This window comes from Hemiscyllium ocellatum, chromosome 13, assembly GCF_020745735.1.
Source record: "Hemiscyllium ocellatum isolate sHemOce1 chromosome 13, sHemOce1.pat.X.cur, whole genome shotgun sequence".
In the NCBI taxonomy this organism is placed as follows: domain Eukaryota; kingdom Metazoa; phylum Chordata; class Chondrichthyes; order Orectolobiformes; family Hemiscylliidae; genus Hemiscyllium; species Hemiscyllium ocellatum.
Window position 1 is genome coordinate 65,853,553 of NC_083413.1, and position 13,385 is coordinate 65,866,937.

A 13,385-nucleotide genomic window follows, 5' to 3' on the forward strand; every position below is an offset into this window, starting at 1 on the left:
GGTGAGGGGAGAGGTTGAAAAGCAAAGTCGTCCATGATGAACTCAGCTTGAACTCACATTGTTGTCATTGCTCTGCATTCAGAAACCAGCCATCTAGCCAATTGGGCTAACCAAGTGTGAAGCTATGAGAAATGGGTGCAGAGGATAGCCTTTGACTCCCAGTAACCATCCTTGTTAATGTGTCTGACCCTTAGAATGAAAGAGAATCATGGGACTTATCAAGGATATAGTCATTATCATAGTTTCCAGGGATCCTGGCACAGATCTCTGAGATATTTTAGTGATGTTGACGGATGACTTAGATGTTATCCAAGTGGTGCCCTTTTCTATTAATGAACTCTGTTGCATTATCATTTGGAGCTCTTTGTGTGATTTTTGGACAATTTTTAATGTTCTGTATCATGGGAAGGTGTCTATATCCCCACAGACAAAATAAAGCAAACATACTCTAGCAACCCTAGGTGTGCTGACAGCAATTTTCATGCTCATTGCACGGTTGGGATTTAATGAAAAATGGGAGCTACAGATGCATCCCTCTAACCTTCATGTCCCACTCTGCATTCCTATCATCTCCATCAGGATTGAGCCTCCCCACATTCCCACTTACCCTATTATTTGGCTATTAGTGCACCCACTTTTCCACCTGAGCCCCAGGTCAAGTGTATAGAGATGCTCAAAATCATTATCTTCTGTTGCTCAACTGAAGCTGGGGTGCTGGACATTGTTGAGTATCTCTCCTTTGCTTGATCAGCAGGGCCAGGGCAGAGCCAGTGGTCTTCTGGATCTGTGGGAGGGCAGGGTGAGTGGAATTCCCAATGTGGGGAGGGCAGGGTGAATGATATTCCCGATGTGTGGGAGGGGAGGGGGAATGGTAGTCCTGATGTGTGGGAGGGCAGGGTAAATGATATTCCCGACGTGTGGAAGGGCAGGGGAATGGAATTCCCAATGTGGGGAGGGCAGGGTGAATGATATTCCCGATGTCTCCTGCAGGTTATGTTTTTTTAAAGGGGCAGGTGAAGTATTTGTCACTTTCTCTCTCAGATTGTCATTCCGGCAAAGTTGAGGACTGAGCGAGTGGCTCTTTCCCCTTCGTGAACCCGTGAAGAAGAGCAAGTGGATTTGATGTGACGGGTGATGACCCCCTGACTGAGACCTGCCCTTTCCAGCACAGCACCGTCAGGGGGACGGGGGTTGGTATAGATGAGCCCTCTGGCTCCAGGGACCGGAGGTGAAAGGTGTTGAGAAGGTGGGGGGAGGAGGGTAGACGGGTGGGTGCAGTCTGCGTTTTCCCCCTGTTTTGGCAGCATTGAGATGGCACAGCCAGCCCTCTGTCTGAGCTGACAGGTTGTGTTTGCTCAGGAATGCGTGCAGCGACTGGTCCAGTGCTTGCCTCCGGTCACCTGGGGGAGAGGGGCAGGGCTGGCTCTCTGACTGCACGACAGCTCCGCTCAAGGGGAGCGGCTTGTTTGAAACAAAAACAGAGCAGCATGGCAAAGCAGGCGAGAGCAGAGCGCAGAGGCTGTGTGGGTCCGAGATGCTCTCCCTCAACCTGAGTGTGAATTGCAGCGAGGGCAGCCAGGGGCCCCTCTCTCCTCAGCAGCCGGCTCCAGGGTTCACCCTGAGCGCCAACGGGCACCTGGTCGCCGCCCTGTGCCTGGGCAGCATCGGGCTGCTGGGTTTCACCAACAACTCGCTGGTGCTGCTGCTGTTCTGCCGCTACAAGGCACTGCGCTCTCCCGTCAACCTGCTGCTCGCCAACATCTCGGTGAGTGATCTGCTGGTCTCCACCCTGGGCACCCCGTTCAGCTTCGCCGCCAGCGCCCGGCAGCGCTGGCTCATCGGGGAGCTGGGCTGCATCTGGTACGGATTCGCCAACACCGTCTTCGGTGAGCCGACCGCACTCGGGGTTGAGAGGCGGGGGGGGGGGGGGTGTGGGGGAGGTGGGAGGAGAGTGAGTGTCCATTCTTAAAGCAGTTCCTGATCGTTCAGTGGCTGCTTAGCATCGTCTCCCAACTTTCCTTAGAGTTTGCAGGACAGCTAGTTCATTAAGGAGTGAGATTGATGCATGCCTCGTGTCTTTTTCGGGAGTGTTTTTCTTTCAGGTGAACGTGGTATCCTGCTCAGCAGATTCCTGATGAAGGGCTTATGCTCGAAACGTCGAATTCTCTATTCCTGAGATGCTGCCTAACCTGCTGTGCTTTGACCAGCAACACATTTGCAGCTGCTCAGCAGATTGGGCAAACTCGCTCGCTCTCTTTCGAAGTTAAAAATCACACCACACCAGGTTATAGTCCAACAGGTTTAATTGGAAGCACTAGCTTTCGGAGCGACGCTCCTTCATCAGGTAGTTGTGGAGGACACAATTACAAGACTCAGAATTTATAGCCAAAGTTTAAAGTGAAATTATACGTTGAAAAATACCTTGACTGTTGAGTATCTCACCTGTTAGAGTGACCATGTTAGTTTCACTTCTTTCATATGTAAATCATAAAACTTTTTTTGAAGTTACATTCTCAGGTTAACTGTAACAATTGGTGTCAGCCAGATCAGATGTTAAGGTATTGAAGGTGTTAGCCCCCTGTGTCCTCTTTCAAATAATAGCGCAGGGTCGTCTTCTTACCAGCCGAGAGGGCAGCTGATGTCCCAACTGGAATTCAGCACCTTGGATAGCGCCACCAGCGCCACACTGAGGTCCCCGGCCCTGGTGTACAGTTTTGCTCTCCTTAGTTGAGGAGCACTGGGTGGGTGGGTGCAGTTCAGAGGAGGTTCCCTAGATTGATCCCAGAGATGAGGCGTTTGTCGTATGAAGAGAGATTGAACACTTCAGGTCTATACTCTCTGGAAATGTAGAAGAATGAGGGAGGATCACATTGAGGTGATGATAAAAGGTATGGTTGACATAGACGTGGAGCAGATGTGGGGCATTCTAGGATGAGAGGTCATGTCTTAGAAATAGGGGTAGCAAATTTAAAACAGAATCCAGGAGAAACTTCTTCTCCCAAAGGGTTGTGAATCTGTGGAATTCACTACCCTAAAGTGCGGTGCTTGCTGGGAGTGTGAGTAAATTTAAGGTGGCGGGTGGGGGAGTTAGACAGACTTTTAGTTGGTAATGGGTTGAAGGATTATGAGGAAAAGGCAGGAAAATGGGGGTGATTGAATGGCAGAGCAGATTCAATGGGCCAAATGGCCTAATTCTGCCCCTATATCCTTTGAACTTATGGCAACAGGGCAATTGACCCCAGATCCTTCTGAATCAGAGTCATGATTACTACCTTCATCCCTGATTGTGGGAGGAGTGAACCACATACCTGAAACTTTGATGTATGAAGCCTCCTGCAGGAGATAGTCTCACAAGCTTCTGGCGTTTGTTCATGAAACAGTGTAATTCCTGCCTGAGTTGACCTCATGCCTATTAAAGAACATCTTCTACTGAAAAAAATGCTCATTGAACCATACAAATATAAAAGCCTGCTAGCATGTCTAAACAAAATCTGCACCTGTAGTTAATTTCAGGTAGATACTTTCTTGATCCAGTTATAATTTCCAAGCCATTAAGTTTTGGTGCAGAATTTCTGATTCAGGCAAAAGTTTAATATTCTGCATAATGTTCCTAACATTCTCTAACAATAACTCAATATATTGAAATTGTAAATTGATCACACCTTCAAGCCCACCGATGACATTTCAAAATATCATATCGATGAAGCATCTTAAGTTTATTTACTTAATTAGAACTTGAAAAAAATTCATAAGCTGGGACACATGATTCTGGGTACTGCATAACATTTCTCAGCTGATTACACAAGTAAGTGTTATAGGAAATATATTGTTAAACAGGAGAGGGTTCAGAAAATATTTACCAGAATGTTGCGGGAATGGAAGGTTTGAGATACAAAATTAGACTGGAAAGACCGAGACTTATTCACTGGAGCACAGGAGGTTGAGGAAGTTGATCTTAGTGAGGTTTATAAAATCATGAGGGGCATAGAAAAGGTGAATGACAAGGAGCGGGAGTTAAAAACTGGGGGGGGGGCATATGTTTAAGGGGAGATGAGAAAACTTTTAAATAGACATGAGGGGCAACACTTTTTTACACAAAGAGTGGTTTGTGTGTGGAATGAACTGCCACAGAAAGTGGTGGATGCAGGTTCGGGGTACAATATTTAAAACACATTTGAATAAATTCATGAATAGGAAATGTTTGGAGGGATATGGGTCAAACGCAGGCTGGTGGGATGAGTTTGGTTTGGGAACATGGTCAGCATGGACTGGTTGGACCTAAGGGCCTATTTTCATGCTGTATGACTCATTGATTCTGAACATAAATGTCTAGCTATAATATTCAAATTTACAGACAAACAGATGACTTAGGAGCAGTAGACCCCTTCCATCTGAAAAGATCACAACTGATCTATGATGATCTGAAGTCCAATTTCTCAAATAAGCCCTATACCTTTTGACTACCTCATTAACCATCTCCTGCTTTTTTTTTCCCATTTCCTTGCACACTATTTAATGCAGCCTTGACCATTTTCACTTATCCTCTTTCCACTGCTCTCTGGGGAAGAAAATTCCACGCATTCTTGCTTTGATGATTTCTCATTTCATGTGAGTGCGACATGAAACTTTTACAGAACTGTAGATTTGTACAGGATTGGACAAAATATCCCAAGGTTTTAAGTAAGTCTGTACAGATTAATAAATGATTTCTTAAAGCATGAGAATATTTTGTGTGTATGCTTGCCATTGCAAAATGTTCCAAAGCAGTTTTGGAATGCCACAAATACTTTCAGTCAGACAAGTTACCCGTAGTATCATGAAGAAATTGATTGTACAAATCCGCATAATTTGGAATTTCTGGGTTGATTTCCTGCCAGACTATTGAATGTTACAACAAGCTATATCTAAATAAGACCAAAATATACTAGTTGTTCTACTAATATAAGTTTTAAATACTCCAAGGCCATCTCTTTGCCACATTTTCGAAATCCTTGCAATAAATCCTTGTAGAAAATAATATTGTCATAATAAAATAACTTCAAAGAACAGCAGATGCTAGAAATCTGAAACAGAAACAGAGTACTAGAGAAATGCAGTATGTCTGGCAGCATCTGCTGAGGAAAAAACAGTTAATTTTTGGAGTGATCCTTCATCAGAAAAATGACACTACTGTTTAGAAAAATGAATTCTGAATTAATAGTACTTAGCACTAAAATTAAAAATTTATGTGGATGAGGATAAAAGATGTGACATTTTTAAAATCACAGTCTAAAGTTTATTTTTGTAAAAAAACTGTTTTAAAAGTTAATTTTGTTCTTTTTATGCAATAAGGTGCTATTGAATACTTTTCATAAGGAGTAAAATTTTCAGAGATAAAAATGAGTTTCAAGACCATGAAATTAACCCTAAGCTGTTTACAAAGTAATTAAAGCTGGCATCTGGTGACATTGGCAAATGGTAAAAAGGTAACAACTATTTTCAAGTACTGCATTCAAGTACTGTAATTAAAAATGGCAGTTTCCAAATTTTTTCTGCATATTTATGGGAACCCCAGGAAATAGTGCAATGTTTCAAAGGATTCCCAGCCATAACTTCTAAAATGCAGCTCCAAAGCAGCATTGTCAATGAAGGTTTTGTTTTTTTAAAATGGCATTTGTATATCTTCTATGAAATTGTTAATAGTAAATTGCTGTACTCACGAGAATGGGAGTACTAGATCATGTGATATAAAACATGCTATATTGCTTTGGAAAGATTGCTTTAAAATGAGCTCAGTTGAACCTGAGGTGTTCCTAAGTTTTCACGTCAGAACAATGTGCTAATAATTTTATATCCAGTCACTTGAATGGTAATTGATACTGTGCATTGTCCACTAATCATGGAACCTGTTCAAATGCTGATTCTTTGATGTCAATACAATCAAATTTGAGCAGGGTTAACTGTGGGTGACTTCTTGGATCTTTTCTCTGCCAATGACAAGACTATGATGTGATCTGAAACAGAATAAAAATTGTGTATCGGTAAAAGTGGTTACTGATGAACAAATATATTTGATGGGCTTATCAATCTTTTTATCATTTTACTAATGATCAAAAAGAAACTATTTTTCATTAATTAGTGGATTGGATTTAAGTTGTTATTTAGTTGTAGAGAAGGTATACCTCAGCAATCATGTTTAAAATCAGCAGGAGGATCGACGTTTCAAGCAAAAGCCCGTCATCAGGATTCCTGCTCCTTGGGTGCTGCCTGACCTGCTGTGCTTTTCTAGCACCGCACTCCTGACTCTGATCTCCAGTATCTGCAGTCCTCACTTTCTCCTAGGTTCCAGTGTTGTAGCTATACAGAACAGAACAACAGAATCACAGAATTGTTACAGCACAGAAAGAAACCAATTGGCATTTAGTGCCTGCATTGGATCTTTAAATAAACATCACTACATTGTGTCAATTGCCTGCTTTTTCCCCATTTCCTTGCATACTGTTTCTATTCATCAATAAGCAACTTGGCATGGTGTCATAAATTATGTTGATAAGTCTTTGTTTTCATTACAGCTGGAATGTTTTTACAGCCCATTAGTCTGATTTTGAATGTCACGTAAAATACATCAAATTTCTTTGAACACCGGTAACATTGATGATGCAGAACCCAAGAAGTGAATCTTCTACTCAACATTTATTGTTGAAGATATTAGCAATGCAGTTACAGAAATATTGGGTGAAGAATTAACTCTCATTAATATATTAATTATTACCTGTTCATAGCATCCAACCACTTGGGATGATGGAGATTTCTCATTAGGTAGAATTGAGAAGAACATAGAACATTACAGCGCAGTACAGGCTCCTCAACCCTCGATGTTGCGCCGACCTATGAAACCAATCTGAAGCCCATTTAACCTACACTATTGCATTATCATCCATATGTTTATCCAATGATGATTTAAATGGTCCTTAAAGATGGCAAGTCTACTACTGTTGCAGGCAGGGCATTCTATGCTCCTGCTACTCTCTAAGTATGGAACCTACCTCTGACATCTGTCCTATATCTATTACCCCTCAATTTAAAGCTATGTCCCCTCATGCTAGCCATCACCATCTGAGGAAAAAGGCTCTCACTGTGCAACCTATCTTAATCTCTGATCATCTTGTATGCCTCTATAATGTCACCTCTCGATCTTCCTGTTTCTAACAATAACAGCCTCAAGTCCCACAAACTTTCCTCATAAGACCTTCCCTCCATACCAGGCAACATCTTACTAAATCTCCTCTGCACCCTTTCCAATGCTTCTACATCCTTCCTATAATGCGGTGACCAGAACTGTATGCAATACTCAAAGTGTGGCCGCACCAGTTTTGTACAGCTGCAACATGACCTCATGGCTCTGAAACTCAATCCCTCTACCACTAAAAGCTAACACAACATAGGCCTCTTAACAATCTTATCAACCTGGGTGACAATTTTCAGGAATCTATGCACATAGACATCAAGATTTCTCTACGTATCCAGACTACCAAGAATCTTACCATTAATCCAGTACTCTGTATTCCTGTTACTCCTTCCAAAGTGAATCACCTCACACCTTTCCACACTAAACTCCATTCGCCACCTCTCAGCCCAGCTCTGCAGCTTATCTATGGCCCTCGGTAACCTACAACATCCTTCAGCGCTGTCCACAACTCCACTGACCTTAGTGTCATTGGCAAATTTACTAACCCATCCTTTTACGCCCTCATCCAGGTCATTTATAAAAATGACAAATACCAGTGGCTCCAAAACCAATCCTTGCAATACACCACTAGTAACTGAGTTCCAGGGTAAACATTTCAAACCAACCACTTCTTTCAGCGAGCTAATTTCTGATCCAAACCACTAAGTCACCCTCAATCCCATGTGTCTATATTTTCTGCAATAGCATACTGTGGGGAACCTTATCAAAGAAGTTCAGAATAAGGAATTTTTAGTGTTAAAATGCCTTGCCCATTGTTGGAATAATCTATCACACAAATTGTACAACCTTATAAGAAAGGCTCTCTAGCTCAAACTCTTTTTTTCATCATGTTAAATGTTCCAGTTCAGTAGTTGTTCTGTGAAGATTTGCCAACATCTCTAGCACTTCTTAAACCTAGTTACTATGAGTACTGAAACTCTTTAGTAATCATGAAGCGAGGACAGCAGCTGGCTTCCCTGCCTTTGAACAAGTATATCAGTTCAATTCCCACTCCAAACTTGTTGGCCATGCAATCATAACACATTCAAACAAATATCAACTTGTAAAATCCATCAAATATGTTCCAATGGCTGCAAATAAGAATGGAAGAGATTCCCAGTCAGCAATGAGGTGAAAATAAATTGGAGACTCTAACATCACTATCCCTAGCTCCAGAAACTCATGCTCCATGGAAAGCAAGTTGGCTCAGTTGGTTGGCCAGCTAGTGTAAGTCAGTCTCATGCTAACAGCATAGCAGTTGATCCCTGTTCCTGTTATGGTAGATTCAGGACGTCCCTTTTTTTTCCACTCTCTGGGCAGTCATGGCACTCTGGATTGGACCTTTACCTATTAAGATTAAAATTGTTATTTTTTATCTCGATGAATTGGAAGTATTAGTAGGTTAATTATCATAAATATTTCTTTCATTATTAAGTCCTGGATTAGAATTTGAACTAATACCTTTAGGTTCAAATGGGGACACTACACACAGAGCTGCAAGACTTCCCAAGCTCTGAATTGACAATTACAATGACAATCTCAATCTTTGATGGTGTGAAATTTCAAAGGAAATTGCATTGTGGCAAACTACATCATTGCTGCTGCAGCTGCACGTAGCTACACCTGGAAGAGATCTATTTCATAATGTGCTATGGACATCTTGTGTCATCTTCACAAGTCCACCACAGCTGTGTCACTCAATTATGACTAGTTTGACCTATCTATCTGCTGCCTCATACTTTGTCTGTGCAAAAGATCTCCATAAATTTTGATCTCTTATTAAATGGCTGAAACTATGATATTTACTTTACTGGACAGTAATTTTCAAGTGATCTTTTCGCACTACCAATTTCAAACAGCTCTTGTCTTATGATCTTTTTCGGGAATTTATTACATACATCTTAGAGTCACATTTAAAAGGCTTCAATTTTATTCTTTTGATATTTACTTATTGTCCACATTTCTGAGGGATACTGGAAAGTGGATAGAATGCAGTGTCTTGTCATTTCTCTCCCCCCCACCCCAGTTCCCCCACTTGAGCTTTTTTGTTGTTGATGCATCACAATGCCACTCAATGCCACAATGCTCACTTCTTGCTATTTTCATCCTTCATCTTATGTTAGCATCATATCTGCCACCTCCTGTTATCAGTTATCCTATTTATCCACTTGCTCCATCCTTTTCAATCTTCACTCTAGATTTACTAGTGGTTTTGCCTATCACTATTGTGTCTTTTTGTTTGAGTCAAAAAGACTTAATACTCAATCCATATTTATTATTTTACTTGAATAATGTGGAGGCCTAACTCTACTAATAACTAATACAACAATCTTAGAATTAAATAGTCAATTGGTGATACAGAGTATTGCTGAAAAGACACATTTTTTGGAAATGTTTCATCTTACAATTCATAAATGTTGGTTTGCTTCTTGACTTGATATGCTTGAAAACTATCCTGGTGAGCACAAGATGAAAAGCTTTCACAAAAATGTGCCTTTTTCCAACAATTCTATAATTTCTATCAACTTGGCTTTGACTTTGTTGCAAAGACATTAGGATCGTAGATTCCCAACAGTGTGGAAACAGACCCTTCAGCCCAACAAGTCCACACCAACTCTCTGAAGAGTAACCAACCGAGACCCATTCCCTGAACCTGTTACACTACATTTACCCCAACTTATGCAGCTAACCTACATAACCCTGGGTGGCATTGAGTATGCCCTCAATTATATCACTGTACTTTCTCTCAATCGGAACAAATATCTGTCGAGATTTACTTGGAAAATAATTAATTTGGATTGCAGTGAGTGTAACACAAAGTTTGCTTAATGACTGATATACATCCAGGACCAAAAGGCCCAACTCAGAATAAAATAACAACTCACCAGGACAAAGGACCCGATACCCAGCATGAGCAAAACCAACGTGGTTTACAAAATACCATGCAAGGACTGCACAAAACACTACATAGGACAAACAGGAAGACAGCTAACAACCTGCATCCACGAACACCAACTGGCCACGAAACGACACGACCAGCTATCCCTAGTAGCCATACACTCAGATGACAAACAACATGAATTCGATTGGGACAACACCACCATTATAGGACAGGCCAAACAAAGAACAGCCAGGGAATTCCTAGAAGCATGGCACTCATCCACGAATTCAATCAACAGACACATCGACATAGACCCTATATACCGGCCACTGCAGCGGACAGCTACTGACAACCGGAAGTGGTAGATTCAAACCAGTATAAATGCCGTTGGAATCAGCACAGAAGCACTTCACAGGAGGCTCCCAAGCACTGAAGATGTCACCTAGAAAGGGGACAAAACATTTGCAAGAAAAACTCCCAGCTCGGTGAACAGAACCACAATAAAATAACAGGCCTGATTTCCCTGGAGCCGGGCATCTGGTGACATGCTCCATTCAGTCAATTTATCACGGAATGTTTAGGATTATTTTAACTTTTTGCTCAGTGTTTCTGGAAGAAGATTGGATAATGATGCAATGAGGTCACAAGACATCAACTAGGACAAACAGGGTATATCTGTTTAATGAGGGTGATATTAAAATAATTGAGGATAAATTTGTATTAGAATGGGCAGTTCAACAGGGAGTAATATAAAAAAAGAAATACATCAAACTCAAGAAGAATACCACAGATGAGATCATAAGATATAGGAACAGAATTAGACCATTCAGCCCATTGAGTCTCATCCACCATTCAGTCATGGCTGATATTTTTCTCAATCCCAGTCTCCTACCTTCTCCATAACCCTTGATCCCCTTATTAATCAAGAACCTATCTATCTCTATCTTAAATACACTCAGCAATCTGGTCTCCACAGATTCACCACTCTCTGGCTGAAGAAATTTCTCATCATCTCAGATCTAAAGTGTCATCCTTTCACTATGCGACTGTGCCCTTTGGCCCTAGTCTCCACTACTAGAAACACTTTCTCCATGTCCACTCCATCTAGGCCTTTCAGTATTCTGTCTGTTTCAAGAGATTCTTTTTGCAACCATCCCTATCCTCCTAAACTCCTTCTTCAGGACTAGCCCTCTTGAAATAGAATGCTAACATTGAATTTACCTTCCCAAATGCCAACCAAATGTGCATGTTAACCTTAAGAGAATTCTAAATTAGCATTGTGTTACCTTTGCGTTACAGATTTCCAAAGCCTTTTCACATTTAGAAAATATTCTGTGCCTCTGATCTTCCTTCCAAAGTACATAGTTTCACACTTTTCCACATTGTGTTGCACCCGTCACTTCTTTTCGCACTCTGTTCATCTGCAGCCTACCTACTTCCTCAACACTACCTCTCCCTGGACCTGTCTTTGAGCAATAATGCCCTCAGTTCCTTCGTCTAGATTGTTAGTGTGTAACACGAATAGTTGTGGTCCCAGTACGGACTCCTGCTGAACTCCAATGGTCACAGGCTGCAATCCTGAAAAAGACCCTTTTAGATGTAAGATAATTTCAGAATGAAAGTAAAAGGTAGAGAAGAGGAATTCTGGAAAATAATTCACAAGTTGAAGGAATGGAAGGCAGCATTTCTAATGGCTCAGTTTCAGGACATAAGTAACAATCATTCCCAATGTTCACATTGTTAAAAGGGTATTTCTGTTGATAATTACCAAGTGTAACTTCATTGCCATGGCATAGCAGGAATGTTCCCTACATCCGAGCTATATTTAGATTCAAATCCTTGCCCAGAACATGATAATCCTGCAGCGTATCGTATAGCATATGATGAGTTTCAGTGCCAATAAATGTGAAACTCGTACAGCAACGACCTGAAAATCTGTGGAGCGGAGCAAATTGGCCACTGCCTTGTTTCACAATTCACAGGAACTCCCTGGCTTGCCACAACTCGATGACTGATCAATAGCAGCGAGCACCCTTCCATTTGACTGGTGAAGCCAATTTAATAGAGCAAACAGGAGGAGTATTAACTTTGTCCAAACTGACAGCAAGACATAGCGGCAGGAGGTCTATGTGGAGTTTAATTAGATTGCTGAGCTCGTACTGAACTAGTAAAAACAATATTGGTATTCAGGGTCCTGTATACATTGGGCAATCTGTCTCTCAAAGTGTGCATGAGCGATTCATCACTTTGTGCTCACGCTCAATAAATATGAATCATACAACAGCAGTCGGGGAGGACTGAATGTCTTGCATTCATTCCTTTAAGACTTCAATGACATTCATCAAATAAATCAGTAATGATTTAATAATAGTATGATGTGAAACAATGATGTAGTATTATTAAAGCAGCTCCGAAAAATATTGAGGTAGTGAAGACTCAGCTCAGCAAACCAGACCCTGGCTAGACAGAACCCATTCTTTCGTTAACTCCTTCGACAAGCCTGAGGTTAGTGAATCAGTCACACTCAAGATCATTTCAAGGATTTGCTGCCTGTGAATGGCAGCACTTTCAGTATTTTATTTTGTAGATAGTTATGGATAAAGTACATTACTAAATATTTCAAATGGTACATAAGAAATTACACAAATATAACCTTCATGAATTGAGCACCTTTATTTCGATTCAATTGCAAATTTGAGACAGCAAATAAATAAGGCATTAACTGTACAGATTAACTACAAGTCCATACTGACAGGGGTGCTAAAAGTTAACAGCTCCTTGGTACAGTATGGCTGAAAGACCTTTCCTCACTGCTTCTTCTGTGGTGACTGCCCAAGCTTTAATGCTTCCCTGTGAACACAGTCCTGGAGCTTTTGGAATGTGTCTGTCTGTGACAATCTATTCAGGAGAGCTCTTCACACTGAAAGGTTCCGGTAGAACCAAGAGCAGCTTTCACTGAGGTGATGATCTTCCAAGAACAGTCCATCTCAGCGTCCACCCCTGGGAATCGACCACAGAGCGTGCAGTCCCGTGTCACGGAACTCAGGATTAACTTCAACAAAAACCATTGAATCTCTCTCCAGAGATTTTTGGCAAAGGCATATTCCAGAAGAAGACAAGAGAATGTCTCTTCAGCTGTCTCGGGGAGAGTGTAGAATGGTGCCAAGGTTAAGATGTGGTGGGGACAAAAGGTCAACCAAACCGTCCCGAAAGAACATGGCCTCATTTTGTTTCAACTTGCCTGAGGCCAGTTTGAACTGGGTGCAGATGCTCAAGCACCTGCACAGTGACAGCAGA

At 41.5% G+C, this 13,385-nt stretch overlaps 1 protein-coding gene across 1 annotated transcript in view; it reads left to right on the top strand.

Annotated features, from left to right (window-relative positions):
• Positions 1-1,534: 1,534 nt before the first annotated feature.
• The window catches only part of LOC132821350 (pinopsin-like), an 87,725-nt gene continuing 75,874 nt past the window's right edge, over positions 1,535-13,385 (top strand). The window contains exon 1 of the mRNA XM_060833934.1: positions 1,535-1,886. Coding sequence (XP_060689917.1) covers positions 1,535-1,886 — 352 coding nt within the window. The remainder of the gene's footprint in view (positions 1,887-13,385) is intronic.